General features: G+C 35.6%; 1 protein-coding gene across 5 annotated transcripts in view; it reads right to left on the bottom strand.

Moving 5' to 3' along the window:
• PSPC1 (paraspeckle component 1) overlaps positions 1-26,464 on the bottom strand; it is a 63,584-nt gene that overhangs the window by 1,343 nt on the left and 35,777 nt on the right. For 3 of the 5 annotated variants that reach the window (XR_011138703.1, XR_011138701.1, XR_011138702.1), the window contains one exon: positions 2,605-2,711. Coding sequence is in view for 1 of the 5 variants with exons in the window: in XM_068930291.1 (XP_068786392.1) it covers positions 22,517-22,702 (186 nt within the window). In the remaining 4 variants the exon portion in view is untranslated. Of the gene's footprint in view, positions 1-2,604; positions 2,712-5,875; positions 6,138-21,794; positions 22,703-26,464 lie in introns of those variants that run through there. The other 2 variants (XR_011138704.1, XM_068930291.1) reach the window with 2 other exon arrangements.

Here is a 26,464-nt window from a genome sequence, read left to right as displayed (position 1 = left end):
ACAACATTTTCAGGAAGTAAGATTCAGGGTGAAGAGTTACAAGAGATACTCGGTGATTAAAAAAAAAAAAAAAACTGCCTGAGAAAGTATTTCTGTAACTGATCTGCAGCAAATAGCAAACTAGAGAGAAACTTGCAAAAATACTAGCAAATACAGTCGGATAGATCAATAGGTGGGAAATGCTTATGCTTTTCTAAATAGCACTGTCAAGCAGTTGTCTAGAATTCTCTACTACATTTTAGGTATTTCAGCAGCAGAAAGACTGACAGAACATTTTAACTTCACTAAAAATTAAATCAGAGCCCAGTAGACTTTCTGGTATAACAAAACTGTATGCAAATTTATTTCTAAAGTTGAAGAAGGTAAAGTAATGACACCTATATTGAAGCCAGCATTCATCTCTTCAAAACGTTGCTCATCGAAAGGTTGAGAAAGACCAAACTGAGCAGGTGTAATTTTGACTGACTTGGCTCACTCTCCCACAGTCTTTTGCAAAGTCGTACAGTTTGCATTTGCACAGTATGTCCCAGGTACAATCCAATCCAGTCACATTTCAATCTCATCTTTTCTCAACTTTTATTGCAATTTAAGTAGGGTGTTGGGGTTTGCTAGGCAGGTTCACACTACAGTCTGGGACTGTAACATGAAGTGTGCACATGCAAATGAATAGTGGGGGAAAGGAGGAAAGGATTTTATTACTCCATTGAGACAAAGAGTCATTATTTAGCTCATCAAAGAAACACTTGTATCTGCAAGTCACCCTGGCCATCCTCTCTTCCCTTCACAGGAAGGAAACAGAAGAAGTGAGGGGAGAAAAATTCTGTCACTCCCGGGAAGCTTGCCAAACAATGACTAAGCTAACCTTCTCCGTGGAGGCTCTCAAATAGCTCTTTTGCACGGCTGCAGTCTGATATGTAGGGATCAGCAAAACCATTGAATTCCTAACAGCTACTCGGTCGAGACAAATGGTCAGCTGGACAGAAAGACCTCTCATGATTTAAACTTAGTATACATAAATCAAGTGCTTTTCCTACTACCACTTCATTGTTTGCAGGGGGGTAAGGGGGAGTTTTAGCTGTATTGTCTGCTTTAGACCTTGTGAATCAATGTTTTTAGTTTTGTTATATTACAATTTTGCAGCAACTAGAAAATAACAAGGAACCCCTTAGCAATGAGCAAAGCAAACCCATAGCGCCTGCCAGTTATCCTGGCTCCTCAGCACCACCATCTTTAATGGGTAAGAAGTATGTGCCCCCAGTTTCCACTGCAGGGGTGAGATGGGAGTTAGTACTACAGGGCTCAGGAGAGACAACGTGACTTCCAGTAGCCAGCAGCAGGCACTCGGGCATGCAGCAAGTTACTGGGGTGCACCTGAACACTAGGGAGGAGAGCTCCAACTCTTTATCTGAGCCACACATGGAGGAAACTGAAAAATCATTTACAGAGCAGTGCTACTTAAGTGACAGATATAACAAGATACTGCAGGTAGAAAGAGGTACAAAAAGGAGACAGAGCTTCTGTGGGGAGCGTAATTATCTAATTCTACCTCTCTCAGGTAGTAATCTGGAATTATTTCGTATTGAGAATCAAAGACCACATACAAAATTTTCCACTATTAGTTGTAATTCACAGTACAGTTTGAGATATATTATTGCACAAAAAAATCTTTCTCATTTTTGCCCTTTTCTTCCTATGCTTTTCTATAGAATGAATAAGGACCCTGCAATGTTTATACTTCTCGCAGGTTTTACTGCTTCCCACACTTAATTTGCCAGCTGACTTGGAAATCGGTAAAAAATGAAGAAAAGAACCCTTCTGATAGCAAAGAAGGATGTACTGAGTATTACAGACTATACCTTGATTATAGATGTGTTAACAGTAAATAGAGAAATAGAGACAGCTCTCATATGATGATCACTAGGCCAAACATGAACACAAAAGAGAGCTTACCCAAATTCCTCATTGTATCAGTACAACTTGCAAATCTAAATTAAATCCCATCAGTATTTCAAATGATTTGTACTTTATGAAAGTAACTGATGTTTTGGAAATTTAGAACTACTAAACCAAATTGTATCAATCTCCTATTAAAACTTGTATCTGTCAGTCCCACACAGACGCTGCCAACACCTAGGGTAGATTTCACTAAATCCCTATGTGCAACGCAACTGAATTCCATCCCAGGTTTTACAGAGTAAACAGCTTTTCAGACCAAGAGTCAGATTCTTCCCACAGTGCCTCCCTGCTAATCCCAAAGATGGTTCAGATCTGGAAACTACAATGGTGTTCATACAAACTGGATTCTCAACGCAAGGCATCAAGAAAATCCATTAGCTTGGGCATAGCTGCATTAGTGTAGCATATGGCTTTTGGGGATAAGAGGCATTAGGGCTAGCCAGATTTTGAGCTGTCTGCAAAAGGCTGTGTACACATACTTCAAGTACTTCGAAAACATTAATGTATGACAGGAACTATGCAAAGAACAGACGTTATTATCTGAAAGCAAGTATTAGCTCAAGTATATAATCAAATGGCAAATGTGAACAAAAGGTAGATTCCTAATTTCAGTAATTGCTGAAAAAAGCTAAATATCCTAATACATACCTTATACTAAAACTTGGTTTAGGATCTTTCCTTTATGTACTCATAAGGCAGCAGAAGGATTCTGCACAAGCCTGTCTTCATCTGCATTTTAATATTGTAATAGTAACCTAAAAAATAAAGAGACAGTAAACAAGCAGAACATTTTAAACAAACTGGAAAATACAACAGCTTCTTTTTTCAAATACCCACTTTTTAACAGGGAAATAAGTCTTAGTGAGACTTTACAGTATCAGACAAATCCATTTATTCTCTAGTCATTCTTACCATGTAGTTGCATGTATGTAGAATTCTCTACTCTGAAGATTTTAAATTGAATCTCACTCCCCTATGTTTAACAACTAGTTGGTTCAAGAACCATAACAAGTTCCTACATTTTCTTATTTCAGCTTGAAGTGCAGTAAGTGCAGGTCTGTTCTGTGGACACTCCTGGCACTCGTCCTAAGTTTCATCTTCTCATTGGAGGGTGTTTAAAACACACATACTCAAACAAGACTGTTTTCTGCTAGGTCTGCCGATACACAAGACCAAAAGTATCATCCCTCTCATGCTTTGCTACTGAAATAATTGGGATCCCTGCACATCACACAGTGTTATTAATGAAATGTGAGATAACTATTCTCACTGCACTTGTCTTGAAGGTATGAAAGCAGAAATAGACTCTCCTCATACTTAAAATAGGTAGGTAAACTACCTATAAAAAAGCAATACAACCGAATTACATGAGATACAAATTGAGTAAAATGTCCTATTGTATAATAACATCTTAGAGCAGAATTACATGCACTAAAATATATTTCAATACTAAAAGCTAAAAAGTATTAGAAATTGATATCAAAGACATTTGCCATTTTAAATCTTCTGTAATAATTTCCTTGCATTTGCAGTAAATGTGGTTACAACTTTGAACAAGTCAGAGCATAATTCTTTTCCTACTTTTATTAATATATATATTAAAACTATTGTAAATATATTCAGAGCTCTACATAGTGATAACTCTGAGCATCTTCTTCCAGATTCTACATGCAAAATAGTAATTCAGAAGTGTTTAAACTTCAGTAGCTCCCTCTCCCAGTCATTTAGGCTTCAAAACAACTCTCACTTACACATACACATTCCCTCCCTCCTCCCTTGATTAAAAATTGCGTCTCCACACGTACCTCAAACTTAAAATAATATGCAAGTACTGCAATGTTTGATAGGTTTAACCCAACCCATGACTCAGGCTGGGGAAACAGAAACATGCTGCATAGCTAAGGAACCCTAAAGACGTCGAAGACTGACTGGAGAGCCTCTGATCACAACAGCAGCACAAGAGCAGCTCTGTATGCTCTTTGATAAAACATTTACCAGCATCCTGAGGTCCAGCTCGAAGTTCAGAAACTGCTGGCATATCTTGCAAGGTATCTGTTATTGCAAGAATTACTTTGGAAAGCCATACACGAGTTGCACCTATTAGGCTAGCTTCACTTAACAAACAGCCTCAAAAAGCAACTCAGAAGTGACACGTGCAAATTATTCCACACTTTAAAACAAGGGCAACATTCACCTTATAAGATACCGCTGAAGAATGTCTGAAGCTAGCAGCTCAGACTAAATATGATTTCAGAGTTGGCGCAATTCAATTTAATGACCGAGTCCTATTAAAAGTTGCAATAAGTTCATCAATTCTCCCTTTTACTTCCCTTCCACACTTTTGTTTGTTTTTCCATGGGGTAGCTTGCTTCACCAACTACTGAACTTTGCAAAGTTGGAAGTACCCAACTTCAAAAATTCTATTATCTATTCCATAATACAGACTTTCCGCTGGATGAATACTTTCTTATTAAAAACAGGTATTACAGACCACAGCCTACTATCCTTTATAAGCAAGCCCCTACTATTAAAATCAGTTAACAGGTCAGGTACAGCATCACCATAGATATGACTGTCAAACTCGAGATCAGGCTAGAATTGATGTCTGGACAGAGTTACAATGCGGACAGAGACCAGAGACATCACCTCCAAACGGGGAAATTACTTCAGTGACTGAAAATTAAACGTATGCTTCTTAAAAGGAAACCACAATGACAAACTGCCAAATATTCAGTCTGCATTTCAATATGATGCAAAAATCTAATGTTAGACACACACCCCCCCAACAACAAACTGCAAGGCTGAACTCCCCCAAATAACTTAACAGTCTCTCCAGCTTCTGTTAACAGCCAGTACATAGTGTTTTCTCTTTCTTGGCCACTCAGACTTAGTGAAGAGAATGCAGCGAGCCACATTCTTCGCAACTAAAATGAAGATGCAAGTGACAAAGTTGTAGCTAAACTCCCAAATAAATCTGCTTGCTATGTTTTTGAAAATGACCCCTAAAACCAGCCAGCAAGATCATATGGTAGTGTTACTGATTACTCCATTTACCATCACTATTTACAAAAAGATTATATAGAGTGATTTTTAAGAATACATATCCACTGCTGGACTGTTTCTTCAAAATTCTATCCCCACAGGAAATGAAAGATCATTCCAGTCACTCTACCCTAAAAGTGTCATGAAACACTTTAATTAACAGCAATTACTCTTAGACCTGAACATAACCTGGCAGCTAATGCTGAGAAAGGAAATCATGAGAGTGAGCAGAAACACAGCCAAACAGTTATTTTCAAGTAACAGACACTGAATCTTCTTCATTCAAATAAAGCTTTTAATTATTCTAAAAAATAATTAAAGCTCAGTAAGTGGATTAGGTTCCTGGTAAAATGAATCTGAAATATTCTAAATGGCTGATAGCATGATAAACATGCATATTCTGAAAAGAACAGATGCACTGCTTTGCAAGCACATAAGATGAAGCAATACAGTACTATGCATATACTGTGCCATTGTCAAAGAAAAAGGAAAATCAAGCTCTTCAGTACAAGCTATCCTAACTCACAAGTTATACACATTCAGCTTAGCATAGTATTCCCCATCTTCCCGATACAAAATTGGTATGAGAGACAAGCTCCAGACTGCCAGAGCAACATACCCAGCAGAAACAGAAAGCCATGACAATCTGTGACACTGAAGCACCTTTTACATTTATCTCGCATGCTGATACTGTTGCTTCCTTCTCAGAGCATACATAGCTGTGCAGCTTCACTGTCTTGACTGAGAAAACAGGTAGCTCACCCCCCGCCCTTTTTTAATTAACAGGGTAAACCCTTTGCTGGCTATTGTAACAAAGAGCTTTCCCTTCATAATACCCTCATTTTCCCCTTTACTTTATGTCTACTTAAAAAATTACCTAGTGACATAGAACAGCAGCATAGGTAAATTTGGACTTCCACTGAAGTGGACCATAGGGCATTGTGCATCAGCAGGAATACGTATCACTTTGCGAGTAGCATGCCCACTATCCGTCACATAGAAAGGACGAATTCCAGTTCCGAGTTGCTCTCAGGATAACACACAATCCCTTGTGGTCATTTACCAGAGGTTAACAAAGGGAACCCCCAAGACAGATGATCTGCAGAGCTGTGTTCCTATCTGCATTTGTTCAGGACTTCCTATTAAAAGGTAACAGATAACAACGGTGACCATCAAAGTACTAACAGAAGATACAGTGCTAAACATTTTTAAATGGTCAAACAATCTTTTTGGAGGAGAGGATCAAAGTCCTCTTCCTTTTTCTCTTAGTCTTTACTCAAGTCTGGCTGAACCTTGCTCACCTTAATCACAAGTAGACCCTGCTGAAGCCAAAAGTGTACATTAGCAACAATAAAACCATCAGAGATTAAGCGATCAAGTATCAAGTGGACATCATTGCGTGGCTGCCAGCAATCACAGGAGAAGAACTCCAAAATACTATTTTCCAATCCTATGTTTACAAAATTTTCCTTGAAGGATATGTACACACAAACATCTGAGGAAAAAAATAAACACTACCAAAATTAGGCTCACAAAGCAAAATTAAGGTCCTAGAAACAAAGGACAACAGGAACTTAGCCAACAAGGCATTCATTTTCCTTGAAAAAGACTAAAAATTTTTACATCTATTTTATGTTTTTCAGTTTACAAGCGATAACATATCTGAAGTAAGCACCTTGAACAGAATGAGGAATGTGAACATAGTAATCAGATCTCCAAAAATAAGAAATAGGGGCAGTTAGTGCTGACTAGACAACAAAAAAGTACCAGTGACAATATTATGTTCAAGGGACACATTTCTTCTATTTTGCCTGTAATACAAGACTTCACTCATACAGAAGTTGAATTATTTCTTAACTATTTGGGGGATGATGCATATGTTTGAAAATATCTGAAGAGAAACTGCAAGGATTGCACCTATGTATGCAGCTTAAGACAGACACAAATTTGAAGACACTGAAATTGATAAGTACATTGTAAACGTCATGAAAGTAGACTGGGGGTGGGTCATTGCTTTCTTAGATGTAAGATTGTGCATTTAATATGAAAGGAAGTTCAATTTTTTTCTTAGCAGAAATTAAGGACTCTCGATGATTTCCAAGAGCTTTGGATGTGATCAACAGAAAGGAACCAAGTTCTCAACTACCACCCAGATTTCTATTCCACAACGGAATGAAATTAACAAAATTGTAAATTTGTGTATAATGCAATAATTATGAGGTTGTAGTCATACATATTCAATAAAATACTCTTACATGAAACAGCAACTCAGTCACACATTTGGATTACTGGCCCACTCTCTATATCGCTCACTAACACCCCCTGTCAAATTGAGAGCCAGAATAGCCAGCTAATAAGCAAGTGATTTCCATAATTATCCATTTTGTTATCTGTTGGCATTAATACAGCAGAAGGTTCCTTCTGATGTTCAGATTTCTACTCTCAATGACTGCGTTCATACCGAGAGGTCTGAAAACAAAATCAAAGTAATAATACAGTTTTCTCCATTCAGAAGTCACATACCGTTTTACACAGTTGCTAAGTTCATGAGTATTTTATGGTATTTTACCTTATCATGAACAGCTATGAAGTAATTTGCTGAAGCAGCAAGGGAAAACCCCTAAACCTCATCATCTTTCACCTAGAAACAGTGACAAATGCATGGGACTTAACTAGTTAACTAAAAAAAAAAAAAAAGAAAAAAAAAAGAAAAAAAAAGAAATCTGACAGATCAAAAGGATCCAAAACCATTGTATCACCCAGCATTAAAGTCACAGTCAGCATTTCATAAGCCTGTTTAAGTCACTTTCCAGAAACTTTACACAGAGTTCATCTAATCAGACATTTATAGCCTGTGTTTACACACACACAACCTGGAACAAATTTAACAGAGTCTGCTGAAAATTACGCATAGTTGAATCAGCACAGCTAGCACAAATCCAAGTAGTGTCTGTATTACTCTAGTCCTACTAACACAGAGTCAAAAGGCAGGATATTACTGTGCTATGCACTGCGCAAACAAGTTTACAACTATGCAGTTCGAGATGAGAGCACCACTAAGAAAAATTTAGAGACATAAAATTGATAGTTTTACTATCAATTTTAGTTTAGAAATAATTAAAAGTTTTTAAAGCAGCAAAAGATGTGAATAGGCAAAGCCTATGAGATGGTTTTCACGTATTTTTAACACTACTGAAAAATCACCACGGACTTTGTATTACAGAAGAATACCTGCATACAGTTGAGATGTGATTACCTCAGCAGTTTGAGGATATTTTTGAACTTCCAAAAACTGGGAAAAAGAAATGGTAGTTTCCCTTGAAACTTCCGGGATTGTGCATAACCCAGCTTTCCCTTTAATGCATAAAAACTGTGTTACTAAGGAATCATAAGACTGATGTAAAGAGCATTTACTTCCAAAATAAGCACTAGCAATGCTGCTTTATACAACTTTATGCAATGCTCCCCATTCCCTCTTGTAAGACTCCTTACCTGTCATTTTTGCAGCAGGTGCCAAGTAAGGCCAGTGTCCTAACTTCCTCTTCCAAAATAATGACAGCAGAATTGAAAAATCTTTGTGGGGCTAAAACTTCTTAAGCCATATGATTGTGCTGGGGGAAAGGGAAGGGCAGCTTGTGGTCGTATGGTCTACGTAAAGATCAACAGCTCAAGTTTCACTCAAAGAACTTTCATCTTTGAAGTGCTTCATTCGAAAACGTAACATACAGCAGTACTGAACAACATATACATCTTTCTTGGTCAGGAAGCATTCAGTAGTTAAGCACATAATAGCTTTGTACGTTAACATATATAGATCAATAAAGTTAAAAGTTTATTTAGATTTGATAATTGTTATTTGCAATTAAATAATTCATTTTCTATGCTCAATTCTATTGGGTGAATACTGACTTCATTTCTCCGATTGCTTCACCATGACAAATACAAAACAGCTACTTCTATTATAGTAAATAGCAACTATTATAATGAAGTCATAATTGGTAGAAAAAACAGGATCTTGCACTGGAGTGGAAAGAGTTAGGTAATGGAAGCTGTATTCACAATAAAGATGAAAACACAGCATTAATAATTTGCAGTGTAGCCTGCAAATGCTCTATCCTGTACTGGTCCATTGAAATAAGACCTGTTTACAAAAAAAAAAAAAAAAAAAAAAAAAAAAAAGACAAGATAATGTTGAATAAAGGTAACATTTCTCATGAAAACTTAACTTTTGTAGACATGAAGTAATTTACCTGTGCGTTTCAATGACATATCTAGTCTTTACAGCAAAGAAAGCCTGCACTTGCCTAGTCTACGCAAATTATTAGTCAGACCCGGGCTAAATTTGTGCATAGTAACACCAAGGAACCTGTGATAGGTTTTTAAGGCAGAATATTCTGTGAATTTGACTAACACTAGAGCAGACGTTCTCAACTTCCTATTATTATGCAAAATTTACCGTCTGGCAAGCTGGGACTCAGACATTGTCTTTGTCCTTGTACAACCGAACGTATTACTGACCCTCCACTAAAGATTTATCTCCACTTCCTAGTTACCATCTTACTTTTCCCGTTTTAATTTGAACAGGAAGTGGCAAATTCCTATCGGATAAAAAGTCATTCTTCCTCCCCAATGTGAAATAGTTCTAAATGAACGTCAAACAAACGAACCAAAGCCTGAGCTCTCATATTAGTGGAACGAAGGAAGTACCTGCTAGTGTGTAATAAAGAGGACTGAAGTAAAGCAAGATACTAGCAGTATTTTCAAGTTTGGATAACAGATTGAACTGCTAGATATCTCGATGTTTTTAGGACTGCTACTAAAATTATCCCTTTTTTAATTCCTGAAAGACACTCCAGTTAGCTAAAACTTCCTTCATGTGAAAGCAAACTACAAAGGTCTTCAATAATGCAAACACTTCTGCACAGGACCAGGTTAAGACCACATGGTAAGAAATAGGGAAGTTCCTTTTGTTGTCATCTTACGTATGGAAGATATGCAAGTCACATCAACCGGCATCATCTTCAAGACTAAGCTATTCTGAATCAGACTGACCGTTAACATTAGTTTTAATCATACACAGGGTTCATTCAGACTTTATGATGAAAGCCCATACTAAAATGCTCACATATTTTAAAACGTACATGTATAAATAAGTTACAGGTACGTGTCAGGTGACAAATTTGTAGGTAACACATTAATGAGAAAGTGCTGAGGAATAGACTAAAATATAGAAACTGTTGCTTCATAGTTACCTGTTTCTGATGTACAAAAGAAAAAACATCCATTCTAAGATGCTACAGACAAAGATGCATTACTATGTCTTGAAAAGAAGCTCCATGTTTCTCAGATGAAGTCCACATTTCAAATACAAAGTTCTGCGTACTGTTTGATATATCAATTTCTTTGAAAGGCAGAAAGAACATTTACCTGTTATCAGACTCTTCTACTATTTTTAATGGAAGAGCACCAAAGAGCTTACAGTTAGCTCTCCTATCCTGCTCAACTTTTGTTCCTGCTTCCTCTTAATTGTACTTTGGTTGTATTTAAAATCTATTTTGGTCAATTTCTCTTGATTCTACAAAATCTTCCATCTGGTCAGCATGTGACTGCATGTTGTGCTGTCATAGGGCTTATTTATCCATAAGCTTGAGTGATTCTAGTTCACACCACATTGTGTGAACTAAAACAAATTCAAAGAGCCAAACAGTTTAAAGCTCAAATTGAGCACCTGGAGACAAAGGTAGAACTGGGATAGCTTCTTCATTAGAAAATTAGTAACTCGGGAGACCAAAACAGTCATCCAACATAGCCATTTTCTTAGTATAGCACTATGAAATATCAAATGAATTTGTGTTGTTGATAGTGCAAGTCTAACGGCTTTGTATTTTTTAAAAATTTGGATATAATATTCCTAAGCTCCTATTCAAGCTTGCTCAGATCAGCACCTTGGGAACACCGTATTTATAATTCATAAAAGGTAACATCTGGGAGTATACTGCAACGATTGAACAAGGAGGTGTAAGCCAAGTAGCCCGCAGCTGACATGAGCAAGGGCCAATTCAAGTACTCCGTAACTCTATCACCCCCATCCTGCAAATTACAGTAGTTACCACTGTGTGACTGAAATTCTCTAAACAGAGGAGGAGATAAGGAAAACTTTAAGTGCCCTTGGAAAATGAACATCACAATTGAGGCTGGAAAAGTGACTCCTGAAATAACCAAAGGCATTACTTGATTCAAAGAACTGGAAAAAATTATAGCTGTATATATATCCAATCAACAGACAAGCTACCTAAGGTGCTGACTGCTAAATTATTCATTACTCAAATTTATCACTTTGGCAAGAGAATAACACTCTTCCTAAACGTAAATCCTCATAGTTCTGCTCTTGTCTGACACTGTCAGGGCTACTGTTGCAAAGACAAAACATTCCTGCCATTAGAGCAAGACCAGGGTTGCGATGCATTTGTTTTTCAATAGGAGCTCTCTAAACTCATGACTGAATGTACACGTCTATATTGGAAGAAGTAAAAGAATCAAAATCAAATCCCACGTGTGAACTTTTTTTTTTCTTCCAGCAGTATTTTCAGCATTTGCTTGCAACTCATCCACAGACTTCCATCTCCGTTCCTTTTAGCTTACGTAGACAAATCTAGAGAGAAATCTAGCCAATTCCACGTTGTTACTATTCTTGTTCTCCATTCCTTAATGAAACATAGAATTTCAGACTTATTTTTGTCCATTAAAGCATGTATTTTATTTACACATTTACATTAAATCAGTTTAATTTATAGCAGAACTCTGAAACAATAGTCAAGAATTTTAGATAAAGTTTATCAAGAGTCATACTTGAGGTTTTTAGTTCTAATGGTAGCTTCCACAAATTTTACAAGAAAAGGAGTTAGAGAAACTGAAAAATGAGGTCAAATCTTCGTGCTTTTCCAGGTTAGGATCTCCCACATCTGTAAATCCATGAAGGGCACCTTTACTTTTATTTTTCGAAATTAGTATCTCCACATGCCCACGAGTCAAGGAAGGACACTCATCTAAAAGAGATTTCTACTGTATCCAGTCACTTAATTGTTGTGTATTTATTTGGACTACTGAGAAACTTTGAAATGAAATTACACCAGAATTGATACAAGACTTTTTCTCAGCATGAAGTGCTGAAAATCCTTTTTAACCTCACAACACATTAAAACATACAACAATATTCATATACTAACGAAACACACGTGGGGAGATACGATGACTTGCAGAATCAGAAGAAGAACGGTTTTTACTGTGCATCTGACATCATCTCTTTCCTCTAACCTATTTCTGTCAGGCTTAATATTACAATCCCCTGAATAAAGTTTTATACAGCTCGTATCATCAGGAAATGTTAGAGCCATTTACAATAACGGGACATCTCTGAATAAAAAATAGGAAATGAAATTCTAAAGGGGATGGATCAGGATACCCACAGGTCAGTGACAGTCTTCAAAGAGGCAAGATTCAGCCCAAAACTTTAGTCAGTATATCACATTACTTCCTCATTCTGCTTCTTCTAAAGTTTTGGGGAAGGGGAGAAAATGCTGAACTTTCACCATTATACTAACCGAAGGTTATAGGATTCCACATACTCCAGTGCAGTCCAGTGAAGTATTTAGAGCTCTAATATTTCAAATATCTAAAATTTCTACTAAGAAAAAAAAAGTCTTCCCTCTTTCTCGAAAGATACACCATTCAGCTTCCTTGACACGAGGCAGTTTTGAAGATACCTGATTTTTAAACAATTATCCCGAAAGTAATACCTCTGCAACTATTACAGCAATAAAGTACAAACACAAATATAGTATCAGGGTTGCGGGCAGAGTTTTAAAATTAGCGTTTATTTCCCCAAAAGTATCAGTCACCTAGGAAATTCAGGTTTATAGATAACTGGAAGAAGAAAAAAAAAGAGTTCAGTTCAAAGGTAGTAAGAATAAGGCTGAACTAAGATCAGCTTTTATCTAACTGGGCTTAAAAGCAAAACATAGCATCAGTCTTCAGTAACTGTCATCACCGGAATTGTCTCATTTCATATACTCTTACTGCACAGCATTAGCCACAATAAAGCACATGCCTAATCTAACCAATCCTATTGGTTGAGATGTTGACATAATTTTATCCAGCTGTTAGACCTAATTCATTCAGACAAATGGCATTTTTAAGTCTTTAGAATGAAAAATTTTACACAATTTTCCCACTTTAAAGAGTAAACAACCACATGCCCATTAACACAATGCAACTCAAACAAGAGCAACATTCCTCCACAAATTCTGCACAGAAATTTTTTTTAAACACAGTGGATTGTATTACTCCCACTCAGGACAGTTTTTAACTTTCACTTTAAAAATGATGAAATTATGTTATGTTGAATACAATTTGGAGACTTAGTATCATTCAGAGTAAATATCTTCAAATGCTTTTTATTAGTTTACTTATATATGTGTGTGTATTAAAAACAGAACATTACCTATCAAGATTTAACTGAGAAAAAAATATATTAACATTAATACTGAAATGGCCCAAAAGTGGAATAAAATCTACATGTAATCATGCAGAAAGATGTATCACGTGATTTCGTTCTCCTGAGCCATGGTCATTTTAGAAATAGTATTAGGTATCTTCAGCACTTCCGTTTACTTTCCTAATAAACCCATTTTAATGGCTCGATATTCTTTCTCTCTGTAAGTGGCGGGAAAAACATCTTTTGCACAGAACATGCACAGTGAACACAAAACTAAGGAGCCATAGAGAGACTCCTAAACGTGACAGTTACATAACAGATAAAAACGTCCTAGTATCTCCCTTCTAGAGAGATTTTTGCACTCAAAAGTGAGGGTGAATAAACCATGAGATACACACAACTGCGATTTAAGAATTAATGAGGTGAAACATGCATCAACCTAAGTAACATTACAAAAGCTATGCAAAGGATAACACAGTCACAATCGACTCTTATACCATGGCGGCTCTAAAAGCATAGCCAGCCCTTAATACCAAGCAACTTGACATAATTTTCACTTACAAACCAGTAATTCGATATATCACAATCAGTTTATAATTTCATAACTCTGAATGTTTAGTTTCTGAAATGTGATAATTACATTCTCCACATACTAACTCAGAAACTTTATTTCCATTATTTGGCACAACTCTGGTTCTGAAAATTTCAGATGTGGCACAGTTACTCACACAGTGCCAGAACTTCTAGAAGCCTCATGCCCCACAATGCAACAAAACAGAAGATCAACTATTGTTTTATTACACTGTCACTTCTGGAAAAGGCTTTTGATCCAAAGTTGTTTAAAACTGAAGCTGCAGCTTACCTTTCACATGCTTCTTCCCTTAAGTGCTTACAGTAATAAAAGGAACAACGCAGTGCTATTGTATCAAACAATGAAGAACGTTAGCATTTTTTAAAATACAGCATTTCCCATCTTTGGAACTACATTTTATGCATTTTCTTCAAAGAAAAAATACGACGTGAATACATTTGCTTCGCTAAAGCAACTGTGCAGATTATCTTTCCTGGAGTAGTTGTGAAGAACACTATTTTCCATGTATTACTGGCTTACATATCACCTTCTAAAAAACTGCAGAAAGTGAAGAGATGGATCAAGCTCACATGCAATATAATATAGTAAAACATTTCAGTAGTAAGTTAATTCTTCAGTACTTCAAATTCTTGCCTTCTTAGGCAAGCATTACTAAATGTAAAATGGAACTGGGCTATTCAGACTGGAAAGGCCTTTAAACTCACTTACTGAGAACATATATAAGGTTACGTTCTCTTCAGAGTACGTAGATACAGCACAAATTGGCCTACACCTGCGCAGTTAGAGAGTCTTGCTCTAGTGCCCACCCCCTGCTGTTCAGTCCCTCCACAATGAAATAAGCAGGATGTGCAATTTTCAGCGGGTTTCTCTGACCCTGCTCATTTGCAGGGGCACAGAGATGCAAGAGTGGCACAAAGCAGGCAGGCAGCAGGAACAGCAGCAAGGAAGGCAAAGGAAGAATCATCCTTATCTGCAGCAATATATGTACTGAACTATTATTTTTTTATATACACACACACACACAGATTAAGCTATGCTACCTAAACAATATTTACGTTTTCAGATTTCAAATTTGTTCAGGATTTCCCATAAACATACAAATATTTAAAACAGAAGCAACTTTAAAAGATCATTTTCAGCTTGCACTTCACTGAGACTGCATTCTACACCACTGCAGTAGCTGGCTTACAGTTTTGGAGTTTTTGCCCCTCAATTTTACACTAGATAAACGTATTTCAAGCTTAGCAACAGTACTGTAGAATAATTTTTTTTTTTTTGAAGAAGTAGAAAAAAGACAGTACCAACATGAATTATACAGGATAAAAAAGTTTAGAAGGTTAGTTTCAACTATCAGGTGTCTATAATCACAGCATGAGCATTAACCTTGCTTAACAGTTTTAATAATTGTAAATAGGTTATTTCACCCAGAGGGAAGCATTTATTTTTTTAAACTAAATATTGTATCTACCTAATCAAATAACTATGGTAACCATTATGAAACTAAATAAAAAAATCAAGGAAGCACATTAAAATGCTCAGAACAGCAAGAGCAGTCACCTATAAAAAGATTTATAACAAATATTCCTGGCTATTTTTACATGTTTTTAAGAGATTTATTATAATTCCTCTTTCCGCCTTGGTTAGGTATATATGGTTATTTAGTATGGCAAAAACTTTTTTTTTCTTTAGTTCTCTGAAATATTTACGGAGAATAAAGCCACTTTCCCCTCTCACATAATTAAAAATAAAAAATTGATTATAGTGAAATTAAGGCAAGAACAGGCTCATGAAAATATCCTAACCCTGTCCAGTGTGTGTGTGTGTGTGTGGGGGGGGGGGGGGGGGGGAGGCGGAAGAGAAAAAATGTCTCATTATTATATTCTTGTAATCTTCTGTTTGTCACTTCTCTGGCTGCAATACATAAATTTGTAAGTAAGTTTTTAAGTCTACAAAAGGTTAGACAAGAAGCACATCACCTTAAAATCAGGTATTTCGTATTTACAAAAACATGAAGTGCACACTGTATACAACTGCTGTATTCAGCCACAAAAATTAAGTCCTACATAAAAGAAAGTTATCCTTCAACTACAATCCCCCCCCACGCCCAGTGAACGTTTAAATTCTCTTCGGATACTTAACCCATTTCAGTTATTCAGTTGGTTACTTTGACCTTCTTTGACAATGTGCACAACACTAAATCTGAAACTTACAAAAATTCAATAACTGGTATTTCTTTTTCATTAAAAATAGTTTCATTGTTTCAGTGGTTTAGATGTATGACAGCTTTTCAAGTTATTTTTGTACATTTGGTGTAGATACAAAATTAAACCACAATCCTCCCATTTTTATTACGTTACTTTATTTTTTTTTCCTCCCACTTTTTTCAGTTTACACACAGGACGCTTATTCCTGGTTCAAGGTTCTGTGCAATCTTTTTTACTTCAAAATTAAAGGCAAGAACAATATCTTTATTCTCACTGCACTTCTTTTAAGTGAAGCACTGATGTTCTACATACAATAAGTAAGCATGTCAATTCAAACAACTTATACAGCTATATGTTGCTCTACAAAAAATAGATATAAAAGCACTAATAAAACTAGGAACAATAGAAGCTCTAAACAAGCCATGTACCAAAGCAAAGTAAAAAAACCACATCAACACATGTGTATGCAGCAACACGATTAAGGTCCTTTTGAATCTCATACCTATGAACAGCATTTTGTTCCCGATTTGAGGAACTACACAGCAAGTTTATCCATATCTACAAGGATTTTTTTCTTTTAGTATGACTGGATGTAAAAATAGAATCGTTAAGTGAAAGCAGTTTTAAAGTGATTTTTTTACCCGTAAGGAGGCTATACTTATCTCTCAACTTAAACTCTGAATGGTTTATTCAATTAGAAAAAACAGTACCTGTTCTAAACTGCTTTTCTGAAGAAACTCACCTCCTTCCTGTTTACTAAAATGGACATCTAACTTATCTGCCTGACTTTAGAAGTCATGCTGAAATTACGCAATGTGAATACCTCCAAATTTCAGTTATATTAATTTTCTTTATAGCTTAAGGAAGTTTAAGATGGAAAAGACCTATTAAATCTATCCCACTGAAAATGAACACATTGAGGGCTTGTTTCAGGAGTACCGTTTTCCAGAAAATTCAACATTCAGTTTATTTCACCTCCTCTAAAACACAAGTTTCAGACAAAGATAAAAAAGTACCTGCAATGTACTGCAGGTTCTTTTACCCGATACTTTTATTGTTTATTAAGTCCTCCTATTGCATCAAATGGATTTCATTAAAAACAAATGCTTTTAAGATGAAGTCCCAAGCTGCCACTAAGATGCTACAAAATAGCCAATAATCTAAAAGAGTAATGTCCAGTCCCTGCATTTTCCACAGGCCACTGTCTCTCTGCAAATAGTATGTTCAAGGATCAGGAAGTTTTAACAGGAGGAAATATTAACCTCAAATGAGCAAACAGTTCAAGCAATGTACTGAATTCCAAGATGGCTCCACATGTTTGCATAGCATAGCACCCAAATTAATAAATTCAGGATACCTGAGAACACAAATAGCATCTGAAAAGTCTGCTGGATATCTCAAGTCCCACAGTGCAGGCCCAAGTACAAGCTAACTAGACATGATGGATGCAGACTGCATAGAACTATCTATGGATATACGCACTATTCCAAGTTTCAGGAAAGGGAATGAGAGTCTCTCCATATCTCTGCGGTCCAACCTAAGCTGACTCCATCAGCCACTACCTAGCTTTCCCTGCTTTAAAATCATTCAAGATTTTATTTCATCAATTTATATTTTATTTCAACTTAACGGAGAAGGGAAGAATTTTCATTCACCTTGCTATACAAAAAAAAAGATACACTGAATTAAGATGCATGACAAAAAACTGCTTTCTGCCACTTGCTTAAGTAAAATAAGCCTAGTGCCATCAGAGCACAAAACTCATTTGCTATTTGCTGGACCTCCAACCTCAAAGCATGTTCTGTCTTTGAGAAGCTTAAGGAATTTTTTTTTGTTTTTTTATCTGAAAATCTCCAATTAGATAAGTTATTTCACCCAAGTCATCTCCAGGCAGTATGTAACTGTTTAACAATCAGTACTTCATAAAAGTTGATGCACTCTTGTAATAAATTTATTAAAAGAATCTATAATTGCAAATGATTCTATTTTTAACTGCCAAAAAAAACAGAATTAAAAGCGTAAAACACAAAAAGTTTGGTATAGCTTTTTAAAATATAACAATATGATTTAGATCAGAATTCTACTCAAAGAATGCATATGATGAAATCCTATTGCATTCTGATTAAACTTATTTAGGTCATATTGTGTTCCTGCCATTTTCTGTTTCATCGTTTTGTTCTAATACAAGAAAAAGGAGGTTCAAACCTTTCGTCTCCCATTTATTTTATCTTTAGGTCCAACTGGATTTCAGTCTAAAACAGAGATATAGACAGTAAAATATCTTAAGATCAGGAATTTTCTTTTAGATAATACACACTATATTTTAAGTATTCTTAGAAAAAGACTATAGTTTAGTGTGCCTGGATCACCAACAAGTTATCAATATTCTTTCTCTGATTAGGAACCCGGACAGAAGGAACTACACAGAAATGAACTAACAACCAAAATAGTTTTTGTTTAAGTGCCAGATAGCTTCCTTTTAAATAACCAACATGACAAACGCAAATGCAGTTATGCATGCTGGACCTCGGACCATTTGGAAAATATCACTGTACAGAAGTAACAATGTTCACAGTATTTCAAGTGCTCCCACCACTTCCCTCCTGTCTCAACAGCAAGCAGCCATTATGGGGGAAAAAAAAAAAAAAAAAAAAAGCAAAGACCTAATACTTTTCTAAATAGTATTATAAAAGTTTCTTAAAGGCTTTAAATTGATGGTCCACATAACGTTTACAAAAGAAAAATGCATTTGCATAGTTTTGTCCATTACCTTATTATATAGGGACCGCTCTGAACATTTACTTATTTCCCATCGTTTAAACATGAATACATGCATTTTTTAATTTTATATTTTGGAAGCTACCTTCTGCTATTATAGTGACCACCAAGAGCTCATGAACCAGAGGCTGATTAAAACTCGTGCAGAGATTAATTTTCATGACTCCAGCATGAAGTAGTCTTTCTATTTTGTTTCTATAAAAATGTAAAACATAGATATGCTCTATGGGGTTTTTTGTTTTTGTTTTTCTGTTTTTGGTTTTTTTTTTTTTTTAAAGTAGAACATTAAAACTTTACAATATGGAAGTACTAAGACAGTGTCTCACATGAAAATCAAGTATTTTGCCCAGAAATTTGAGGAATATCCTAAAATCTCAGTAAGGATCACCAAAAAGCAATCTCACAATAGTTACCAATTTCATATCCTTTGCTATTAACAATTATGTGTATTACAACAGCGCGTAGGAAGATTAGTCAGGACCTCACTCTGCTTCCTAGTCAGCCAGGACGGGGAGAGAGTGTACAGCTTAAGTACACATGTACACGGGGTGGGGGAAAGATAGTAAAACAGATGAGGAATAAGAAAAGAAAATCATTACCTGCATGTGAGCAGTATCTTGAAGCAAAAGAAGCTTTTTAGCTGCATCTACCTATCATTTTTAAGAAATAAGTTAGGATCATTCCTTTCCTAATAGTACTATACATTCACTACATACCCAGGACCAGTTACCCCCACAGACAAGAAAACATAGCTCTGTCTTACTACTGAGCTATATACAAATATAAACACAACCAGGCAGCCCTAAGAAAACTTCTATTGTGACCAGAATTTGGCAGTCTGTCATCAGCAACAAAAGGAATTCTTTATGAGATCTTTAAACCTTGTCCAAATTCAACATTTCAGTACTTGGCCTTTTTAAGGACTTAATGGCTTTGTTCATGGATTTTTTTCCAAAAAAGATTAGGTAACGTTCTGTAATAAGGACAGAAGATAAATCCCTGCTAGCATCACTAGAACTATCCAAGTTGAATAGTTTTAGAGAGACTGTGGAATGAAAATCACTAACATTAATTAAACTCTACAACAACCTTCAGGAAAAAAATACAAACTTCTGCTTGGTAGAAAAAAATGCAGTAAAAAACATGCACTTAAAATACCATGAAGCTGGCAAGGAAAGAATGAACCATTTTCAACAGATACTGTATATTTAAGGAACTTCTGAAACATTCAGATACTACAGAGATGAGAGAACCAGGTGTATACCTGGACAAATACAAGAGAGTTACCTAAAAGGCCTGAACGAGTCTTCTCCTTTGGAGTGGGGGCCGAGGGGGGGAGCCATACAAAAAACAGACCACTGGAACCTAACTGAAATTACATTTTTTTCAACATGTTCCCCTTACAGCTTTACAGTGTATAACTACTAAATAAATCACAACAGTTCTATCTTTCTCAATCCCAATGAAAATGTTGTGTTCAAAACAACGTCTGAAAAGATGGAACACAAGTAATCTAATATTTAGGCACCCCAACTCATACTGACGTAAACTGTATTTTTTAACTGAGCGCATAACACCAAATTAGAAAGCTTAAGTAGTAGCTATGTGCGAACCTTTGCCCTTAATGAGAAAACCAGCTATTTTCTCAAGTGTTAGGGATCGCATGCTCAGTAAAACCAGTTGTGGCTTTCTTGGAAGAATGAGTATTGTAAAATGCTACAAATATCAGGTAGGGCAACCAGTACTTCAAACTTTAAATCTACCGTACTATTGCATTACAAACGATAAAATGAGACAACTATATCAAATCACTGAGCAAAAAAACAGAAGCATTACAAGTTAAGAGTCTAGGAAAAGATAGGTGAGGACCTACACATGTAGCAACTCTAATTCTATCTGGATCGCTAACTTACGCCATACAACACTGACAGTTCAAATACTGTACTTCCAGAATGCCAGCAATGCCTCTATTTCTCCTGTTACCCATTTGTTCACAATTAAATTCAACAAGACTACCACAGATGTATATTAAAAACGAATACATACACTCCGCAGCTTGCATCCCATGCTTTAAGCTATATAATTGTTCTGATATAATTAGGGTACATTGTTATAGCAAATCGGTTTTGAATCAATTTAGCATCACAATTTATGCTGACAAATTTTAATAAGTTCTGTTTGTGAAAATGTGAGTGAGAAACAAAAAAAACTAACACATTGTAATTATTTTGTGCAGGAAAAAAAAAGCAACAGTAACCAATAATATGCATACTTTCTTGTCATTAGAGGATTAGAACTAATAGGCCTTTTCCATCATCTTCCATCATTGACAAAATTTGAATCTCAATAAGCTTCCTAATAGCTTTATCATTAGTTTTATCACATCACTCAGTCAGCAAGTCCAGTCTGAGTTACTGTACCAGAAATGGTGTGTTTTTCTAAATTTATCATTCTACAAACCATTTATCAAGAATACTTATGCTCAGCTCCTTCTAAATGTACATTAATACTCTAAGTGAACAATTATTTCAACTGGAAAACACACATTTGCCTTTGAAGTGAACAATTAACCACTGATAACAGACTTGTTTCTGTTCAAGCCAGGCATGGGAAAAACATATACTTATGATAATGCATTAGACAGCGGAAGGCTTTAAAACCAGCTAGCATAGGTATTTCCTCCCTTGCGATGGCAGGATACCTTAATGATCAGTAGAACACACTGAAGTATGTTGTATATAGTTTACTTAAATCCATTCATTCGGTTATGAATAAAACATACATACAGATTCCTTTACTGAAGTTTTTTTCAAAGTTAAATTTTCAAATAATTTGAATACTGAATGGACCCTGCTTATAAGCCTCTTGTGACTAAGTTTGCAAAGGGAGACTGAGATACCGGAACACAGTACCCTTAAGAGAGCACTCTGTATAAAATCTGATGCTCTTCAAAAGTCAAAGCAAATTTTAAGAAGTTGCCGTGTAAATTGTTCATAATATGTACTGCAACATGCAGTTCTAGCTGAACAGATTCACTATTAAGAATAGAATTTTCTTGACACATAGGAGAAACTACATACTAAGAATGAAAATGATACCATTTACAATTCAGGATAAAATTACTCTAGCCCAGTATTAGTAATAACATTTCCAAAATCCTTTCAAGTGATTTTTATATTTTATTGTAATCAGATAACTGCATGTTTTACAGCATAGTCACATATTGTTATTTTGCTAGAGTCACAAACACATTGCCTTACATAATGATCTGCATCACTTCTGCTCTATGCTACAAAGCCTATGACTGAATACAAAAAAGTTTTACAAAAGAAACTGCTTTAAAGACTACAATAACAATAAAACCGTTTCCAGGTAACAGCTAAAATTATAAAGGCATACCACCGTATATTTTTTACTGGAATTTCTAAACAGTAAGGAATGAAGTAAGTTTTAATATCTGCGACGCTTGTTAGGTCCTTCAAAGTTGCCCCCTGGGTTTCCTCTACCAAAGCCACCAGGTCCACCACTCACGGCACCTACACCACTCATTGGCGGCTGAGGAGTTTCAGAGCCCGTTCTACTAACCAGAGGTGAACCCATCTGTGATGGACCTCCTTGAGGGAATCTCTCATTATGCTAGTATCAGTCCATTTGGAACATGCCAAATGTAAGTTACAACAAAAACCACAAGTGATGTTGTCATGAAGTTCAGCAGATAGTCCAGCAGAATCAGGATCACACATAGAGGGAAGAAAGGAGCAATTCAATTAGTTATTATTGAAAAGGAGCTGAAAATTAAAGACTGCTAATATTATGCTCCAACTTTGTAAAACAAATTAAAAATTTAAGAACAAGACCAACTCTGGTGTTGAATGTAACTTCATCCCTTCAGGTATATCTGAACACAAAGCAATACTTATTCTGTATGTAACAGAAGAGACAGCAAACAACAATTTTATACCTAAGTCCTCTTCTGCCTTACCTACCTACTACAATGCTTCCCCATTAACTGAATTGACACAGAAATACTGTCAAGTTAGAAAAAAAATTAATTTGTAGCTTTTGTCTTTCTGCAGACCACATGTCTATTTAATAGCAATATAACCTGAAAAATTAATTTTATCACTCATTATATTCATTTGAATTGGATTTTAAAAGTCCAGTTAAATATACCTAAAATGCCATACAAAAGGTTGACTACAGGTAATATGGACTGACATGCTTTATCTGCAGAACTTGGCTATTTAAGTTTTCAGGTTGTTATTTATCAAGGTACTTTTTTAAATTAAGTATAGTCAAATTATTAATTTTATCACTGCTTATATTCATCTCAATTGAATTTTAGAAGTCTAGTTAAATATTCCTAAAATGTCATACAAAAGGTTGACTATAGATAATACGGACGGAAATGCTTTATCTGCAGAAACTGGCTATTTAATAATTGGACTACACTTAGTTTAAAAAAATATCTTGGTAAATACCTAAAGCTTAACCTGAAATATCGATAAGAGATGAAAAATCCAGTTGTTCCACATTTCTGATTTTCCTTAGTTCTATGCCTGACATTAAATGTGCTTACATATACATTCGCTATAACAATTAAGACTCAAAACAGCATATATGCACTGGAGTAGTTATCGTTCAGCACTTTTGCAAGTGTTTATAAACAAAACCCCACATGATAAAGGCTAAAACATTACCTCAACATAACATCAGCTACTAAAGACACACATATAGTGCAGATAGGTCTTCAAGTAAGCCATCATTAAGCTGTTCAGAACAGCTATACTTTCAAAAGAAATTCCTTCTGTACAGAGATCTACATTAACTACCCAGGTATTCAGAGTTTAACAAGAAAAGGAAAAACTACCACTTTATTTATATGCCCGAATCAGAGGAGAATTCTTCTGAAAGTATAATTCCAGAGCTCAACAGCTCTAAAGTCTGCTAATACATATATATATATAAAAATATATATACACATATAATATGTATTTTTTTAAAGCAGCATTTTATTACATCTATATAGAAATAATTATATGCAATTTAGACCATGAGTGTTTAATATACATATCATTAAAATGTTAACATTGTCTAGAGAAATGTATTGTTTTAAAACAGATACTGCAGCAGCAGCATAAAGATCTACTATTGCCCCAAACTACCTTAAAAACTGCAGCACTGTGGACAGCTAAGAATTGTCCAGCTCATGCCAGCTTGCTAGCAACAGATATGAACAAATTTCAATAAATAGCTAATTACATACTCCTATAAATTTTCAGTTTAACATCTGGGCAAAGGACAACTATTTTCACCAAGGACCTCTCTCTCTCCCCCCCAAAAAGAAAACAGCAGTCAATAACTATCTACAATAAAGTATGAAAAAAGTAATTTTTCAAAATGTTAAATTCAAAGACACTTTGCATCTCAAAAGATAGCAGTGGCAGGACCATATTCTAATAGCAAAAATAAAAGTAACACTAAGAAGAAATGCAAGAGAATATCCAATATAAAAACAAAAAGAGAGAGAGAGAGAGAGAGAGAGAGAGAGAGAGAGAAAGAAAACTACATTTCTTCACTGACTATAACTCCTGTTGTCTATTTTCTCTCAACAGAAACAAAAATTTAGTTCAATAGCATTTTAGGAGAGTCCTCAAAGGATTTAACGGTATCTTTCCAAAAACAGCAAAAATACAAGAAGGGCATGCCTTTCTCTAGAGGCCTGCCCTCCTCAAATTCAAAACCTTGAAAGTGCAAAATGAAAAAAAGCATCTATTCAATTTGTCCTTCAGTGACACGCAGGAAGAAAATGCAAGTCGAATTATTTGTGGTCTTTTTGGACATGCTTATCACTCTATCCAGCCATTTGAAACGTCAGTACGTTTCCTGTGTTTCCATACCTGAAATGACTTTTTGTAGAAAAACAACAGTTTGAGATGTAAGATCCCATGTTCTTTCCTCATAACTATTCACACGAGAATGTTCCAGAGGGGACGTGAGAACATCAAAATAAAGTTCTCCAACCTTCAGTCTTGTAAAACTGCACCAGCAATTTTCCCTATTATTTCTTTTTCTAAGTAGAAAAAAAACTTAACAAGAAATATCTTGGGGAGGAGAAGGGGCAGGTTCAGAAGTGACACAATGCAGTAACACAACAGTTTCTAGCAAAAAGCATCTCTGACAACAGTACTTCTTCCCCAGCCCCTTTGGGAGAAATGATTCAACTGATAAAACGAGCTGGTTCCTATGATGTGAGGTGAGATCCTCTCTTCTAACCGATAAAGACCAGATTCAGCATATATTTTGCACTCAACCAAAATCTCAGTTTCCTCCAAGGAACAAAGGATTTTACCAACACTTCATAATATGGGCCACTCAGTCACTGACTGATTCTGTTCTTTCTTCTTTTGAGAAGGGTATACAAAAGAAATGTAATCTATACAATGCTACAGTGGTTCCAGTAAAACTATAATGGAATCACCGTTTACACCACATACTCCTTTATATCACTCTATCACCAGAACATCTCAGATATCTATTACACAAGAATACTGAGAACATGTAAAAATCAGGTATTAAAAAATGACATAGTTGTTTCTCTACATAAGACATTACAGATAGGAAAAATGAATGGCTATGAGAATAGAGTGAAAATAGCTAGCGCTTTGACTGCAGACCAATAGCATATCTGCTCTTGATAAATAAGTTCCAAATGTCAACAGCATATTCCTACTTGCCCTTGACAACCAGGCAATATTGTTTTTCTTATGTTGATATAGCCATTATCCCTAACAGTTGTTGGCATACTTATTCTCTTAAGGGGTGTAATTACTGTCACAATCTCTACTGGTGTGTTCAATGCACAGCTAGAAAGAAAAAACATGAACACTAAAATCACTTTAAAAAATTGGTAGTTTACACAAAGATATCTTCACACTACACAGTTTCCAACATCCAACTGATCATCTGATTATTAGAAAAACAGGCTAATATACACAATTTAATTTCACAAAAGAGGAAAAAAAGTGAATACCTCAATTTACAGGTTACTCTGGTATATCGTTCTTTCTACATTTCACAGAAGTGATTTCCTTGCATCAGTAACAGTTTTTCACAACAAATAATACATACAAAATTTCACCAGAATCATTGTACCTTCCACTCTCAGTTTAAAGAGTCTGGTTACTGACCAAAGAACTCACCCCCCGTTCCTGAGGGGGTAGGATTTTCACAATTTTCTTCTAACATAAAACAAAGATTTCCCTTCTGTGTTGTAAACAATTTCCGTGAACAAGCAAGTCTTACCAATTACATTTAACAGACTCAAAATACACAACACACCCTTACTAAGTGTGAAAATATCTTTGGTAACAAACATGTGCCATGAAACATGACAGC

This window comes from Struthio camelus, chromosome 1, assembly GCF_040807025.1.
Source record: "Struthio camelus isolate bStrCam1 chromosome 1, bStrCam1.hap1, whole genome shotgun sequence".
NCBI classification, from domain to species: Eukaryota; Metazoa; Chordata; class Aves; order Struthioniformes; family Struthionidae; genus Struthio; species Struthio camelus.
This window is presented reverse-complemented; position numbering and strand designations above follow the sequence as displayed.